The sequence below is a fragment of the Phalacrocorax aristotelis genome, chromosome 16 (assembly GCF_949628215.1).
Source record: "Phalacrocorax aristotelis chromosome 16, bGulAri2.1, whole genome shotgun sequence".
Classification (NCBI taxonomy): domain Eukaryota; kingdom Metazoa; phylum Chordata; class Aves; order Suliformes; family Phalacrocoracidae; genus Phalacrocorax; species Phalacrocorax aristotelis.
Window position 1 is genome coordinate 12,029,636 of NC_134291.1, and position 17,242 is coordinate 12,046,877.

General features: G+C 50.1%; 1 protein-coding gene across 4 annotated transcripts in view; it reads left to right on the forward strand.

The window, feature by feature from the left end:
- SEPTIN9 (septin 9) overlaps positions 1 to 17,242 on the forward strand; it is a 143,721-nt gene that overhangs the window by 31,040 nt on the left and 95,439 nt on the right. Inside the window, exon 1 of one of the 4 annotated variants that reach the window (XM_075111271.1) lies at positions 9,328 to 9,871. The exons of 2 other annotated variants lie outside the window; for them this stretch is intronic. In XM_075111271.1, the coding sequence (XP_074967372.1) occupies positions 9,850 to 9,871 (22 nt within the window). In that variant the 5' untranslated portion in view covers positions 9,328 to 9,849. Of the gene's footprint in view, positions 1 to 9,327; positions 9,872 to 10,270; positions 10,311 to 17,242 lie in introns of those variants that run through there. One more of the 4 variants, XM_075111270.1, reaches the window with a different exon arrangement.

Consider the following 17,242-nt stretch of genomic DNA (forward strand, 5'->3'; position numbering starts at 1 on the left):
TTCTACACCATTGCTAGTTGTGTTGGACCTCATGCCCTGCAGCTCAGCAATGGACTGGCTTGGGCCTGTGGATCACCATGGACAACACCACCGTCGTGGGGTGCAGCCTGATGGTGGAAGCTGTGGGCACCTCAGCTTGAGGACTGGAAGGGCAAGGAAGATGTCTGGGGCTTCAGGCAGTATTTCTGCAGAGTTAAGAAGGGTGTGTAAGGGAAGTTACTCCCACTTCATTTTCCTACAAGTGTACCTGATGAATTTGAGAGAGATATGTGCTGACATTTTCCATCCAGAGCAGTGATGTGTTCTTGAGCTGCCCAGAAAACAGCCCGAGAGCAGTTGAAGTGGAAGAAATTGGCATTGTATTCTTCTTGGGCAGCCAGCTGTGCTCTGTACTTTGATTTGCATCCAGGTGACAGTTCAGTTTTCGCTAGGAGGAGGGAACTTCCTGGCAGGAGTAATGCAGGAGGGTCCAGAAAAAGGGAGAGTTTACTGATTTAGCTAAAAAAGCATGGCTTTTCTGAGGAAGTGAATGCAGGGAGGAGGATGCCTTCCTGCTGTGTTGCAGCAGAACTGTTCCTGCACTGGTACTATTTGTGGGTCCGGTGCTTTGACCATGAGAGGTCCCAAAGGGGTTGGAGGGGAGCAGGTGCCTCAGCTTTCCTGCTTCAGCCATTGTCTGGCTGCATGGCTGCCCAAGCTGGCCTGAGGGGAGCAGGAGCAGGCTGCCAGGGCCAGCTGCAGTCCAGGGCAGGCGCAGCTTTTCCATACAAAAAAACCAGGGCGCTAGCAGCCCCACTTCTGCATCATCAGCAGTTGGCTGAGGATCAACCATAACTTGTCTCGGTACTTTTTGGAAGCATAGGGCATAATTTAGAGAGGCATGAAGCTCAAGGCCAGCTATCTGGGTTACATTAGAAAGGGGCACTCACTGACATCATGAAACCTCCGTCAGGGCAGTTTGTCTCATACTGTCTAAATACTTCTCTTGGGTATGAAGCGGAGCAGCTCCCATGCCCGGCATGTTTGTTGATTGCACCAGCTTAAGACCTTTGTTTACCCTTTAGGTTGGTGGTGGTAGACAGCAGGGCCAGAAGCTGCAGCGGGTGGACCAGTGTGGGCTAGAGATGCAGGATGACTGAGATGTTTCAAAGGTGCTGGTTGTGGTGTGACCCTGTGAGCTTCTGCTTGGGGCATGAGCTCTAGGACCCCACTGACCATGATGGCACTATACTGCCATACTGCCCAGGGCACCCAGGGGGTCTCTGCAGGAGCTGGTAGCTGGGATTAATAAAAAATTTCAATAAGACCTGCACAGATAGTTCTTGTCCTATTTTGCTTTTCGCTGGTTAAGCCTTGCGTTTTCCCTTTAATAGTTATTGATGTTCCCTATTTCCCCCAATAGTTGGGGGAAATAGAGCAGCAGAGAAGCTGAAAGCTGCACCTTTTGCATTGCCTATTAATCTGGGGACCCTTCCTCATGGGCGCTGGAATGGAAAGATGTGTGGCAGGGTGGGTGAAAGAGCTGGATGCACATAGCTGTTGGCATAGATTAAATTGGCATCATCACGTCAACAGGGTTTCAGCAGGGCTCACTAGTTTGGGATGCTCCAAATTCACAGGGTGAGGTAAAAGTGGATAAGGCAATAGATCTTGCTGTTTCCATCTCTCAACTTAGTACCTTGCCCTGAGGACCATCTCTTCTCTTTTTGCCTCAAGTCTGTAAGAGAACAACATTAGAAATTGGTTTATGTGAAGTTGGGGGTTAACCAGAATAATGGAAATAAACAAAAGAAATGTCAGAAAGCCAGGGGCTTCCTAGTCAAGCGTATATGATTACTGTTACATAAGCTAATTCAGAGTGCTATAAGAACCATTAGGTTTTTGAGCTATTTTTTTTTCCCAGGGAAATGCTGCCAGAACTGTCACACATCTCCTGCAGCTCAGACATGGGTACCCCCACGACACAGCACAGCCCTCTACATATAATTGTGGTATCTGAGAAAACTGAGTTTGGGAACCCCTCCTATAAACCTTGGTCCAGACCTTTAGATTATCCTAACCTTTACTGCATTTTTTTAATCTTCTTGTTGGCACACTGGGATGCAGGCTGTGCGTGCAGCACTTCTGGTCCAGCAGGAGGTTGTGGGGATGCACATCATCTCTTTGCAGTGTGATGTTTTTTGCATGGGCTGTGCCATTCACTTTGGTGGAGCAGCAGAGGGGTTAACCAGAGACTTGTGGTTGCAGCCTCACTGCTTTGGATGTCTCCCCAGATGAGGTCATGAATTTCTTTGGGCAGCCTCTATTCCCCTTTGTTTTAAGCACCACACCAGTCACCCCAGCTGCACAGATCTCCATGCCAAAGAGCGTCCCCATGCACATGCACTGCTCGCTCTCCTCAGGCTCCCTAGTGGCAAGCCCTCATTTTACATGTGTCCCCTTGCTCTTTCTCATCACGAGGGTGAAGTAGCAAAGGGTGCAGCTTCGTCACCAGCCAGCCTGGAGAGTCCCTTCTGCAGCAGCACAGCTCTGCAGGAAATCTCCTGCAAAAGTCCAGGCAACGAAGAGTTAAAGTGAAAAGGCTGCTCTCGATTCAGGTGCTTGGTTTCCTGCATGGACACATGAGGACAGTGCTTGCATAATGCAGATACGTGGACTTCAGGCTGCCTGGGACAGTCCTGTGGAGCTCTCACATGCTTCAAGCAGAGATGTGCATTACTTACAGTGAAGGAGGGACTGTAGGCGCTTGTGTGCACAGCTAAGAAATTAAGGAATAGTGATAGGTGCCGTGGGCCTGTTTGCTATTGAGGGGATGTGCCAAGCACTGGCTTGTTGTCCTGTTCCCTTACAATACCCGTGATTCATCTCCAGTCTTATATATAGTCTCTTTTAGTCCCAAAAGGCTACTGGGCTTCACAGGTGAGTAGGTAGATCTTTTGATGCTTTCTTTGTACAGCACCTGACACTGTAGGCTCTGGTGTGTGGAAGCCAGAGACAGTGAAATATAAATCAGTAGTTCAGGAGTGACTGGGGACATAATGGTCTCTAATGTTTGGAGGCTTTAGCTGCTGACTGTGTTTTAAGATAATCACCTTCTTCACTGGAATGTGATATGGGTTTGTTGATGAGCACTGATGAGGTCCACAGGGTTCCACTGAGGAAAGGAGATGTAGAGGTGCAGAATGCAACTCCTCCAGGACAGAAGCAGTAGCCCTTGAGCAAGGTTATTTATTGCCTCGGGACCAGGAATCTCCAGAGTAAGCTCCTAATGCCCTTTCAGAAGAACCCCACATCAGCTGCAGCAGAGAGGAGGTGGAGGAGCAGGAAAGGGGAATGACAATGGAATATGGGTTTATTTGTCTCATTGTGAAGGATGGGGGGAGGGGAGGGGAACCCCAAAACCAAACCCTACTCCTCTAGAGAAGAGCACAGTGCCCTGGGAGAGAGAAATATGTTCATTATCACCTCTGCCAGCCCCATCCTGTGTTCTGCAAGGGATATGGCCATGCTGGGGTGTAGCTGACCCAAGGTACCTGTGTAGGAGCTGATGGAGCAGGTGGGGAGGACCCTTTCCTGGGCTGGGGAGTGAAAGGATATGCTTCCAGCCAGGGTGGCAATGTGCACTGGAGGAGTAGGATAGCCATGGAGGTGTGGGGGGTGTGGCATCTGGCACTCTTCTCCTTAGGAATAGGGGAAGAACAAATGAAGTGGAAGGAGGAAGGAGGGCTGGTGTGTCTTGACCTGGTCTGTATGGGCTAGCTCATGCGGTGCTGGTTACCTAAGCAGCTGTGTGTGGCCCCATTTCTCTTGGTTAAATGCATACATCTCTCCATGGTGTTTATTTTCTTCACCTTTTTGTTGCTGAAACGTCAGTTTGCAAATTGCTCCTGGGTATGTTGGAAGACCAGCTCATGGCTGCTCAGCCTTTCTTCTTCCCCTCAAAGTCTGGTGTCCCTCATCACACGGGCAGAGGCAGATTCCCGAGCTGCCCACCACAGGCATCCTCTGAGCCTGGCGCATCCGGCGGTGGCTAGTGTTTACCAAAACCCCTAATTGTACCTTAGGCAGAGAGCGCAGATTTACTCCTTGCTATATTTATCTTGTGTCTAGGACTGCAAAAGAGATGAGAGTGCAGCCTTTTGTGCCCTTTGCAGAGAAATTACTTGTTTGTAAGGCAACTCTGCAGTTAGGCTAGTGGATAAAATGCTGTAGATGTTCAGGGCTGACCTGCAAAGTGTGACGTCTCTCTGCTGAAATTTTGGAAGCCATGAAAGCAACGAGTGAAGTCCAAGAAAAGCACCAGTAGCGAGAGGCATTCCTCTTTGACTGACTTGATGGAGCAGTCCCTCCTTGGTTTAAATTTTTTGTAGTTTAATTTCTCCTCAAAATTATGTTATGACATTCAGAGAAATGTCCAGGCCTGGATGATTCTGCTGCTAAATGAAAATAGGGTCTACTGCCCAATTCTGGAGCATTTTCTCTCCTGAGCAGAGCACTGCTTCCCATAAGCCTGTGCTGCCTAGGTATAATATGCCTAGAAATTGTGCAGCTGGAAAGCTGGCTGTGGCACCAGTGGTGTGCAGGGAGCTGGACTTGCTGTGCTGTCGCTAGGGTGACTCTGGGGCTCCTTGGGGCAAGCCACTCTGAAGACAGTGGAAGGGACCAGTGTGTAATGCAACCTGTGCCTGTCGTATTAAATAAGCCCAGAAAAAAGAAAGGCAGCTCCCAAAGGTGTTTGCAGGGATTGGTGCAATCTTCCTTCCTTTAATCTGCCTGCTTATGAGACCCAGGTGGTAACTCTCTTGAAGATGTTGCTCCTTGATGGCTCCTTCTGCCTGGTAGGAGCTGTTGCAGTACTAGCGTGGGAGGCAGGAGGCTGTAAAGCAAGTGTCTGGTGTTCAAAAGAAGAGCAAGTACAGCAATGCTACTGGAAATGCTGCTTTCCCCCGGTAACTGCTTGGTGGGGAATGACCCACAGACCTTCAGGTATGGAACCCCCCTGTCTTAGGGACTCAAGTAGTAAGCTGGGGAAAAGTGAGTGTTGAGAGGGCAAGACTGATGGTAGGGAGGAGTCTGGGGAAAAAAAATGTAAGCGAAGGATCATGGAAGAGTTAACATTTGTCTGAGACTCCCTGTGCTCTCCTGGGAGGGTGAGTGTCCAGTCCTCCTGCCTCGCCTTTTGCTCTGCACTGCCAGCTGCTATTAATACTTCAGCACATGAGTGTTAAAGTGTGAGCAGAAAGCCTGGGGAGGATATGCAAGGGATTTCCGGCAGTTTGAGGCTTTCAGGCAGAGAGGTTGAGAGCCAGCATGGAGGAGAGTCCTAACAGTGGCTCTCCTTAAAGATACATGCCTGGGAGGGGATGGGGCAGGGAGAGACTCATGTAGGCATCATTTCAAGGGGTTGCATGGGCTTGGGGTGGGAGGGGAGATGCCCTGCTGCTATTTTAGCAATCCCCTGCTGCAACTGTCATACCTGCTTCTGGATTCACCCTGTGTCCTGGGCATGGTCTTTGGCTTGGGAAAAGTAATAACTCAGGATGATCTGTGTTGAACAAATAAAGGTTTTCATAAGAGGTAATCAGGTAGGAGCAAAATAGTGCTTGGCAGCAGATGTGGAGCAGCCAGGAGCTGCAGTCCAGGGCAGGGCAGCTCCATGTCTGCCCAGCTGGGAGAGGGGGATGGAGGAGGGGGGAGGCAAAGAAAAAACAACTGGCAAAGAGCAGGGCAGCAGCTTTCAGGGGATAAGTACCTCCCTTGGAAAGAGGGGGTATCTCCTTGATTTGTGGGGTTTTTTTTGCTTTGGTTTTGGTTTTTGTGTTTGTTTGTTTGTTTTTCAAATCAAAAAAGATAATTTTAGCCAGAATTTTCTTTCTTCCCCATCCTCAAGGCTCATACAAATGTAAATGAAAGGTTCTTGGAGAGAACAGTCAGCAGAGGCTCGGATACTGTCATCTGCTGGCTGGGTCCAGCCTGGGGGTAAATGGCATGGAGGGAATATAATGGAGTAACACTTGATTGCGCTGTGTGAGTTTGGACCTGTATTTCTTCATGTGAGAATGCTTCACTGAAAATAATTTGATTTACTTCCCCCCCCCTACACTTTCCTCCCAGCTCGCTAGTGCTGCAGATAGCTGAGCTTGTGAAAGAACCAGTTGAATCTCCATTTTTCCTGCTTCTTCCAGGCCCTGGAGGTCTTTGGCAGCTGTGGCTGCTTCCCGGCACTTTTGTCAATGCGGTTTGAACCTCTGATCCCTGCACGGACTTGCAGCATTCATCCTTTCCAGCTCGCTCAGCAGCAGGGCTGGGGTTATAAGGTGATGCCTGGCTGGTTTGCTGGAAGCATGGTAGAAGGGGCCAGCTGTGACTGTGGGAACCAGATGGAAAAGAAAATAACTCTTCTGTTGGATGAAATGCCAGAGGAACACAATCACGGCATAAACCTAGAGAGGCAGACCAGGAATTTCAAATAGGATCTACCTGAATACCTGCAGGCATCTGTACCATGGTGGCTGCTGCTGTGGCTGCTGACAGTGGCAACACCCCTAAATTCCCTTCCTGGCTGGGCTGCCCACGGATGTCCCAGGCTTTGTGGCATGTCCATGGTCAGGGTGAGCTTGTGCTCTCTTCATAGCACCTTCCCTACTTATCTACATGTTTGTGCACAACAAGCAGTTTATTGCTTAGCAAAGGGATTGGGTGCTGCTGGGCTAGCCTAGGAAAGGTGTGTGAGAGAGAGAAAATCCAAACTGACCCTGGAGCAGAGTTTGGTTTACTTTCTTTCTTGTGATTTCCTTCCTAGCTTTCTCTGCACCTGGCAGGGCTTCCTGCTGGCTGCGCCCGTGGTAATGTTTAAACTTGTGAGGTGGGGCAAGGGAAATCATGTGCACCCCAGTGCCAGCCTCGGCAAGCACGGGGCGGTGGCGGAGCAAGGCTCCTGCTTTGTTTCAGCTTCTTGTTTGCAAATGGAAAATGGGTTTATCTTTATGGCAGATGGTGGTTTCCTAAAAGTTGCTCCTGCCTCTTCCCTCTACTCATGGATTTGCCAAAAGACAGCCCTGGGGGCCCTTTAATGCTGAGAAGACAACCCCAGCCAGGGGACAGTCTTCTCTGTCCCCTTCCCAAACCCTAGATGTGCTTGACTTCCCTCCCCAACCCTTTTAACAGTAGTATTAGAAAATGCAATATATATTATCTTTCTTGATATAGACTTGTACAATGCACAGACCATCAAATATCCATTTAAATGGGTATGTGGCAAGCTTCTCAAAAACCAAGGAGGGTGGGGGAGCCCCAGCTCTGTAACAATGCAGGTTACTGGAACTGTGCCTTCAAAGGGAGCAAACCCTGATGCTGGCATCATGGGTACAGCATGGCTGAGCACCCACCTCTCTCAAACATAGACACCCCAGTGCCACTGCTACCTGCAGCAGTGGCAGGAGTGCTTTGTGAGCACTGCTTTAAATGGAGACACGACTGTACCTTTCAAGTGAATCCGTTAAAGTTTGCTCGAGGACTTGAAGTCTGAATGAGAGCATCTACCTGGAGGTTTTATAAATTTAACATTCAATTGCGTTAATCATGCAATTAAATTTGGATTCACTTCCCTGAGTGCCTGTTGTGATCTGCCCTGTGAGAAATAATGCCCCTCCTGACCACCTGGGTCTTGATGGGTTAAAGTCTACAAACATGTGCCGCCCCCTTCCCTTCTTCCTTTCCATTCACCACCTTCCTTTCTCGATGCTTCCCCTGAGCTTTTTCCCTTCCTCTCCAGCTTAAGGAGCTTGGCAATAAAGGCTGCTCGGTGGAGGCAGTGGATTGGATTTTGTGCTGCACGGGGCTGTGCTGCTCCCCCGGGCCCTCACTTTGTGTCTGGCACCTTCAAGGTCTTGGGCAGGACACATGGTTTTGGTCTGTGCCTGGGAAAATATTGGTTGTTGTCCCCTCTCTAATGTCTTATGCGCTGGCAGCAGGAACATGCAAAGCTTTAACAGCATATAGAGAAAGAACAGGAATTTGGAGAGGAATCTACACCTCCCCGCCCAGGGAATAACCCACTAGGGGTTAGAAACTTCCGTAATGGATGGACTGTCCTGGGGCTTCCTCTCACCAGCTCTCTGCTAACTCTGGTGCAGTAGGGGTGCTGGCCTGACCCCGCTGCTTGGCATTAGCTGTGTTCCTCCCTCTAGTCTGGTGAGTGACTCTTCATCAGCTGCTATATGGGGAAACATACACGTTTGATGGGATTTTTCATGTTGAAAAGCAATGCAAGGTAGGTCCAGGCTGTACAAAGGTCCCAGTGGTGCCTGGAGTCTTTCCTTGGAGTCATATTCGTCTAGCCAGGAAACAATTTGTTCTTCTGCCCATGCTGTGGGGGGAAGTGCCAGGCTCTGTCACAGCTATCATACTTGTGATTTTCCATGTGAATTGTGAGCATTTGGGGGCAAAAAGTCATATGTATTGTGCTGAGCCCACAATGGTCCTGCCAGCACACGTGGCCTGCATAGCAGCCATGCCATCCCTGCTGGCATCTGCCATCCCTGCCTCTGGGCTGCGGGAGAGATGGCTTGTTTGCCAGCTCTGAGGATGGAGGCTGTGCCCTCACATCTGGCTGGGTGACTTGGGCTCCGCACTTTCAATAGGAATCGGTGGTGGATGACATGGGAGAGTTGTGCAGGGTGGTTTGGGCAGTGGGCAGCATGGGCACTGTCTCAACAGATGTGCTAATGCGGTGCCCCTGCTGCCAGCTCTGGCCACCAGCCAAGTGGAAGTTTCCAAGTGGGCCAGCCAGTTGCTGCAGCTGTGCATCCCTCCATCCTGGCTGGGGAGAGGAGGCTTTGGCTCCTTTGCAGAGGATGGCTCTGCAGGGCTGCTCCCCCTGCACCCCCACGCCCTGCCTGGGCATCGCAGGGAAGGAAAACTGCTCTCAAATCCCACCTCCTCTCCACTGTGGGACCAAGGACTTCTGCCTGGGGCAGAGACTTTCACTATCACTTTTGGGCTGGATGCAGAAATCCCCCCCTTATCACTGTTTTGCAGAGGGGAGGAAGATGAAGTGGGGGCTCAGTGCCAGGGCCAGCGGTGAAGCTCTCCAGCGGGTTGCACAGGGCAAGTAAACATGTGCAGTGCTTGGGTCCCGCCTGGTAGCAGCAGCAGCCCATGATGCTGTGCTGGGAATGAAGTCAGCCTTCATCAGCTGAATAGTTTATGCATGAATCGAAACTTCAGACCTGGCAGGGTGGGGGAACGCGCAGGATCTGTGTGCTTTTAAAGTGCTGGAGCCAAGGAAGGAGGAGGGGATAGAGGAAATAGCAGGAAAATAAGACTGGGGAAGCAGGGAGAGATTTGAGAAGCTGGATGAGTTGTTTGCTTTATTATTGTGAGGAGCCAAGTTCCTTAAGCATCTCCGGGTGGATATTAAGAGGGAGCTGTGGAGGCTGGAGCATTCCCCTGGACATTCGCATGCTGTAGCTTTAAGACTGTTTTACAGAGGACTCGGGATTTCCAGTTTTCCTGTGCCTGGTGGAATATTTCAGGGAGTTACAGGATTTTTTGGGTCATGCACCCCCTTTTTCTTTTTTCTTCCTCTCTTACTCTTCTTTTTCATTTCAAAGAGACAAAGCTACTTCAGTTTGGAGCACAAACATATGATCAGCACATGGAAATGTGGTAATTTGGATGCATTCATGATTGCAACAGATTGAAGAAATTAGACCAGACAAAGAGCTTTTTTTGGAAGAGGAGGAGGAGGCAGCAAGGCAAGGAGGGAGGGAGAGTGGGGGAAAGACGGGGACGCCACCAAAAAAAGGGACAGCCGTGACACGCGGATGCTAAATATATCCTGTAGTAATGGAGAGGGACCGGATTTCAGGTAGGCTATTGATCTTTTAGTATGTTATATTCTGTCTCTGCCCTCCTACCTTCCCAGCAGTTTCTGCGCTGTAAGAAGAGAACAGCCACACTCTGGGTGGATTTCAGCTGATCCCTTTACTTATTTCTTTTTTTTGCAACACTTCCTTTCTGCATTTTTTTCCTCCCCCCCGCCCCCCCATCCTCCTGAGCCCTCTAGACAGAAGGTGGTTCCAGCAGAAGCTGAGAGGGGGGTGAGGGAGGAAGCAAGTGTGGGGGAAAAGAAACTGCTTTCTAGGTCTGGATTTCATTTGAGTCTCTCTCTCCCCCCTGCCTCTGCTCCCATGTGCCGCACGGTGCGGGGGGATGAATGCTGAGTCTGTTAGCTTAGAGCTGCAAGTCCAGGGAGAGGGAGGAAAATAGCCGAGCTCTTGGCATGGAGACGCATCTCTGCTCTGAAGGTTGGCTCCTGAGTTTGTGTGTGTGTTGTGATTGAGCTTTCTCTGCTTGCCAAAGTATCTTCCTCCAGCTTTTGTCCTCCCATCCTGCCTTCTTGGCCAGGCATAAGCTGCCTGCATGTCCTGCGGTAGTTACTTGCTCAGTGCTGGGGCTGGTGGCTGGTGACCTGCTGGCGTGTGCTTCACCTTGCTGGCCACGCATGGAAGTGTTCAGGTGGGGGGAGGATGGAGAGTGGTAAGCGGAGGAATTAATAACTCCATTTAATTCCCCAGCTTCTCTGCATATCCCGCCTAATGGTGCATGTCTGAGTGGTTCCAAAAGCTGCTCCTGGGTACATAGTGGTTGGGGAGCGATGCTGCAACGAGCTGTTCTGGGATAGCTGTGACTGAGTGCAGGGAGAGGGGACAGGTGATGTAGTGTCACCCATGAGACTCGCTCTCTGCATGCATGAACAAGACAGCCAGGATCAATGAGGGAAACTGAAGGGGAGGGTGTCTGTGCCAGAACTGGGAGACCTGGTGTGCTGCAGCCCAACGGTAGGTCTCCTTCCTACTGCCCCCCATGACATGGCACAGCTCACCCTCCTCCGGCACAGTAGCCCCTTGGAGGCATGAGGCCTCTTCTCCTGGGCGTTCTCAGCCAGCTCCTGGGCCTCGGCGCTGGGAGGGTAACCACAGGGATGAGAGGAAACACTCGAGCCAGGGTGGAGTGAAACTGCGGCCAGAGAAAGCTGCCCCTGTGGCTGGCCTGTACCAGACCCACAGGGCCCCATCCAGGGATGAGCTGAGAGCACCCGCTGCCCCTGGATGAGGACTTACCTGCAGGAGCATCCCCACTGCCACTGGAGAACAGGGATGGCACCTTCTTGTCCCTCTGTCCCTCTTTCTCACTCGTGCTTTCTCCTCTGATTTGAGCCACTTCAAAGCATTCCTGAGTGCTGCTCATAACTCAGAGCCTGGTGGGTGTTTCAGCAGCACAGGGCTTTGGGCTAGATAGTCTCTGCTGCTGCATGCAGGCCTCTGCTGGGCAGGGACAGTTTGGTCCCAATGTGGTTTGGTCTTTCACATTTCCTGTTACATCCTTGATGCAGTGCTGGGTCCCTTCCCTCCATGCAGAGGTGGTGGTTGGCTTTACAAAGGGTTGCTGGTGAGAAAGGGGACTCCCTAGTGATGTGATCTAGGGCTCTTTGTTCCAGAAAAGCATCCAGGGTGGGTTTCTCTCAGCACTGAGCTGCACATCATATTCTGCTGCTGCAAGGAGCACAGGGCCATCGTGCCTGGGCTGGCTATCACCAACTCCCAGGGCATGCAGCACCCAGGGACCCTGCAGGCAGGAAGACTCTGGGCAAGTGTCTTTGTGCAAAGATGCAAGAGCTCTTGCTAACCCCTGGGAGCACGTTTGCAAAATGCTGATGTCCAAGTGCGTACGTGTTTCACTGACCTCTGCTGGCACCAGCTTTTCTGTGGGTGGTTCAGATGTGGCTCAGCTGCGGGCAGGGAGGCAGGCAGCAGGCAGGGCACACGGGGAGTGTAAGTAAGCGTGGTTGTGTACCTTCACCGAAGGTGGTTGTGCCTAGGGGCTTGGTGTGGGATGCTGAACACAGCCCACTCTGCTCTTGCTCAAGCACGAGTGGGTTGTGTGCTGTGCGGGACCCCAGAGCCATGCCCGCCATTTTGATAGTGTTTCTGATATGTGGCTCTGACATGAAATATGTGATGGGGAAATAGATGGGCAGAAGGGCTGGTCTTGGTCTTCTCCACAGACCCTGGCTTGCAGGGGTCAGTGCAGGCAGTGAAAGCTGCTCAGCAGGACAGCAACAGAGGGGATGCAAAACCCACGTGTGGGGGTAGAGGACAACTGTGCTCAAGGAAATTTGGGGCACAAAAGTGATAATATCACCAGGTCATGCTGTCAGCTCCAGGTCTGCAGCACAGTATGTGGACTCATGTTCACAGGGTGGACCACTAGGCTTACAGCAGTCCTGCTGCGGCCAGCTTGTGAGTGGGCTGTGCCAGCTGATGCACCTGGGGGTCTCGTGGGGTGCGGGAAGTAGGAGAGCCGGGACTCTGGCTTTAGTGACTAACCAAAACATGACTCAGATGAGAGCAGATCTGTGTAGCACTGGGGGCCATGTCTCAGTCACTGTTCTGGCTCTAACATGCTTTTAATTAATACTCTAATGTGGGTGGGAACAGCTGACTCCTGAACTGAGTGTGCAGCTGCAGGATGAGGTGAGGGCACCCTAGGGGAGGTGGGAATTGGGCCTGGCCTCTTTGAGGGCTGCTTTCTGACAACTGCTGGAGCTTGGCCTGTTCTGTGGGGTCTCCTCTGGCCAGGGAGAGCTCAGGCTTTCTTGCAGAGCAGTGTCCCTGATCTGGTGGTGACAAGTACCTCATGCTTTGGGGGAAAGGGTGATGCTGTAGCTCTGTGCCCGCTCCAAGGCAGCGAGAGTCTTCCTTGGTCTCTGTAACAAGGTACCAGTCTCAAGCGGTGCCTTTGTGTGCTGGTAAAAGAAATGCCATCTCATATAACCTGCTAGTCTTTCTTAATCTGGTTAAACCGTATCATATATTTTCACAAGCTAATACTGCATGAAAATCTTTGGCTCTAAATTAACTTATTTTCAGGCATCCTTCTCCAATGGCTCTGGGGCTGCTGTGTTCCTCACCTCTGCCACTCCTCTCGTCTCTGCCTTGCCAGATTGCTTTGGAGGCAGTGGCCTAGAGATGGCTCTCCTGTCTTTCCCTAGCAGATGGCTCTTTTGACTAGTCCAGATCTTTCTACAAAGCCTCTATTGTTAATGCCATGGAGCCCTTTACCTCCTCCTAAAATAAAAGGAAGGACCCACAGCACCCTGGGCAGTGGGGGTTTGGTTACTGCAATGATCGGGTGACAGGATGGGTGCAACCCTAATGGGAAAGGAGGTCTGATGTCCCAGGTAAATTATTAATGTAATCTTTAAAATTGCACTGTGAAAACTCCTTTTAAGAGTTAACAAATGATGAGTAGGTAATTGTAACACCTGACTGTGAGTGGCATGTGTTAGGCAGGGCCCATCAGCAGGCAGCTGGGAGTGCTGTAGGTGCTTGCAAGTGATCTGCTGAACTCCAGCAGGAAGAATGAATTGTTTATTAACCCATTGATCATTCTTAATCTTTCAGTTATAAATATTCTCTATGGATATGCTTGTGTGTGAACATTTGTACAGAATTTAACATGGATTTATACATCATACTATGCATATAAATGATTCAAGCAGAGAGGAGACAGCCCCTGTTTGCAGCATGTGGCGTTCAGAGGCTGTGCAGGCAGCAGCTCTGAGACTAAATGCATGAAGGCAGGGCATCTTCAGTGGTCCTCAGAGCCACATAGGAAGTACTTTGGTCCTGGACTGAGCAGTAGGAGAGTAGGGACCCTTTATGTGAATGCTGGTGGTGTAAAGGGTTTTGGGGAGGGAAGGTGCTTACTTTTTTTTTTTTTTTAATAGAAGTTAATCTTTAAAATGATTGTAGCAGGGCAGAGGGGTTGAGGTTGCTTCCAATCACTCTAGCTATCTTTTCTGTCTCAGGTTTCTTGGTCTCCCTCTTATTCCTACGAAATGGCAGAGAAAAGCCTGATGTTTCTTTTTAGTGGTTTTCTCACAGCTGTATATCTTCTTTTACCAAACGTTTTTCTTTTGATTCTGGCTTGCAGCACATCACACATGTGGGATGCCAGATTGGGCATTTACAGTCTGGACGGGTCAAACTCCTGTTAGATCCCACTGCGTTCATCCAGTCCTGGCACCCAGGGACACCTTCCTGTCTGTCTTGCCTTTGCTAGTGGCTGTTGGTGTGTCCTTAGCCTTCCCTTCTGCTGTCCATGTCCTGCTGCTTGTGCCCTTACCTGGTGATGACCCACATGGTTTCCTGTGGTGTGTGATGCCCTGTCACCTGAGGCCATGGGCTTGTGTGCTATGCACTGTAAAAACTACCTGCAGCTTCTTTCACCCGAGTTTCTTGTTCAAGCATTTACCTTCATCCTAGATGTTGTGTAGTAACCTGTTGTGACTGCAGATTTCAGCTCACTTAATAGTAGGTCCATGCAGGCCCTCTCTCAGGAAAGGGCTTGGGTTTCGCATGAGGCTGCGAGTTGCCTCTGCAGATGGTTGTGTTTGCAGCATGCTCTGTGCTTCTCCCAGCTCTTGGCTGCCTGCTCCTGCCTGGCCAGCGGATGCATTCCTGCAGTTGTCTGAGGCATGTCAAGGTATGAAGCATTATCCATTTCCTGACGTCTGCTCTTAAATCTGCTGGAATTTCTGCTCATTTCCATTAAATACAATCCAGTTGTGAGGCACAACTCATCTCTTGCCTGACAGCACAGGTAACGATTCTCAGCACGATTCTGTTGAACTTGGCTAACCACAGGGCAGGAGCTCCTTTGCTGCCTGTCCTCCTCCTTCATGCTGGATGACCTGGAGCTTCCCAGCAGAGCAATTCCCATGCTGCTGGGGTGAGGGAGGACATTTCTCATGCAAGTCAGCATGCTTCCAAGGTCCAGCATACCATAATGCTGAGTAGGAGCAAGTACGTAGTTAGGGAAGTATGTCTGGGTCAACACATGTCTTCTGTTGCCTTAACGATCTCAGAAGCACAATATCTATGTCCTGTTGGCTTCTCCATGTGGTACTTGCAGCTGTAACTAATGGACAGAATAATTTGTTAGAAAGCAGTGATGCCTTGTGCTGTGAATGCTGTAGTCGGTCTCGGGGCTCTGTGGCTAGACCATGGCATCGCATGGGCAGTAGGGAAGGTCCTGATGGGCAGCAAATCCCATTTCAGGGACAGTCTGATACTTGAGAAAATTTAGGTGAAATTTCTTGCTCTGCCCCAGATTTTCTATAAGTGCTTGGGAAAAGGCATTTGTGCTCCCATTACCCTTTAATTTTGGGTAAGGATCTGGTGTTTGGGTCTCTGCACTGAAGCTCTCTGTAGGCAAAGGGGGAATGGCAGCAGTACCTGACTGTGTCAGGGAGCCCAGAAATGCAGCTGGAAACTTGAAGCTGTTCTGACACTGCAGGAAAGGGAGTTTTGAATCTCTAAAATGGGTGTGGGTATGGGATCTGAAGCTGTTCCACCTGGACTACTAGTGCTTGATGGCTACTCTGATGGTAAAGCAGAAATAGGCCCTTGGCTCAAAGCCTGGGTCTGAGTCCTGATCCAGTCTTCCATTCCTATGTGTGCCTCAAAGCAACCATCCCTGCCAAGCATTCAGGATTTTAACTCTTTCCATTTGTCCCCCCTAAACCACCCAGATGGACTTAAACACACGTTGCCCTTAACAAAGGCTCTGGCTTCGTCAGAGGTGCTCTGGCACTGTGAGTCCCTCCATCCTGTGTATGCTGGGCAGGCCTGGTGCTCCCTGCCACTGCAAGGGATCAGGAACACAAAAAACATGCAGCACCTACCAACTACATGTCCCCGACCCTAAAAGTCCCCATGTCAGCCTCCCTCCTCATCAGCAAGGTCTTGCCTACATCGTCAAAACCCCTCCAGTACCACGCCTAAGAACTTGAAGCACATAGCCCTGGAAGGAAAAAGCACCTGAAATTAATAAAGAAAAGCATCTCCTGCACTCATTAGGAAGGAAGGAAGGGAGAGAGCATTACATGGAGGCAAACAGCACCAGCTGGCAGAGGGTGAGCTGCCATCAAGGGGGTTGCCAAAGGTGTATACAGATGCTGCTCCAGGTTGGGAAGCTACAGAGGGAGAACCCAGAATGTGAGGGAGTCAGGAAGAGAGTAATTTCTGAATAAGGGAACCAATGCCTTCATTAGCATCCAGACCAGAGGGTGCCCACACTTCTGTGCCTTGACACTACTTCTTCAAACCCAAGGGGGTTTTGAAGAATCAACATTTAAGGCAACAAAAGAACCAAAATATGATTTTGAATTTGAAACCAAAATACTGCTCCAGTGTGCCAGAGGTCCAACTTGATTGTCTTGATAATATACTTTAATTTTCCAGATCAGACAGCCAGGAGGGAAATGCAAACAAACCTTTATTTCCACAGCCTCAAGCTACAACCTTCCTGCCAGTTTGTGGTCAAAGCTGTAACCTGGAGATGTTGCAGAGCTAATGGCAGGCTCCTCCCCCAAATCCTGCATACAAGCAATCATGCTTATCGCTCCCCAAATTGGTTTCACTGGAAACCAGAATTCGCTCCAGGAATGACTGCTTTAGTTTATAAGGTATCTGGTAATGATGTAATTACAAAATTAATACAGAGCTGTTTATGTAGGACCAACTTCACGTGAACCAGGTCAAGGGGAAATAAAATCTTAATTTTCATACGAGAAAGACAGTTTTTTTTATACAAGAAAGAACAATCAATCACCGGAACAACCTCCCCAGGGATGTAGTAGAGCCCCTATGACTAGAGGTTTTCAAGATGTGATTGGACATGGTGCTAGATAATCTCATCTAGGCTCCCTTTCCCATGAAAGGCTGAACCAGGTGATCTTTTGAGGTACTTTCCAATCTGGGCTGTTCTATGATTCTGTGAAAATAGGCACTTTCAGGTTTATTGTGTGATTATTGCTTGTAAGACTAATGCATTTTATTCACCTGTAAAATCACACCCATTGTCCCCCAAGCCACAAAACAGAGCTGTTTATAAGTCTCGAACGTCATCCTTGGCATCCACATCCCATCACTCTTTTCAACGTACACTGAAGGGCTGTTTCATTTCACCTGCTGCCCAAACAGCAGCTCCATCCAGCTGCAAGGCTTCGCAGTCGCCCAGGCGCTCGCGCACTCTAGCAAGTACAGCAGGGCAGCCTGAGGCGTTGTGGGGGGCGGAGGGGGTGCCGCATCTCGGTCGGAGACGGCCGTGTGGGTGCTTCGGGAGGAAGCGGCTCATGCCCGGGATACCCCGGGGTGCGTGGGGCCGGGCA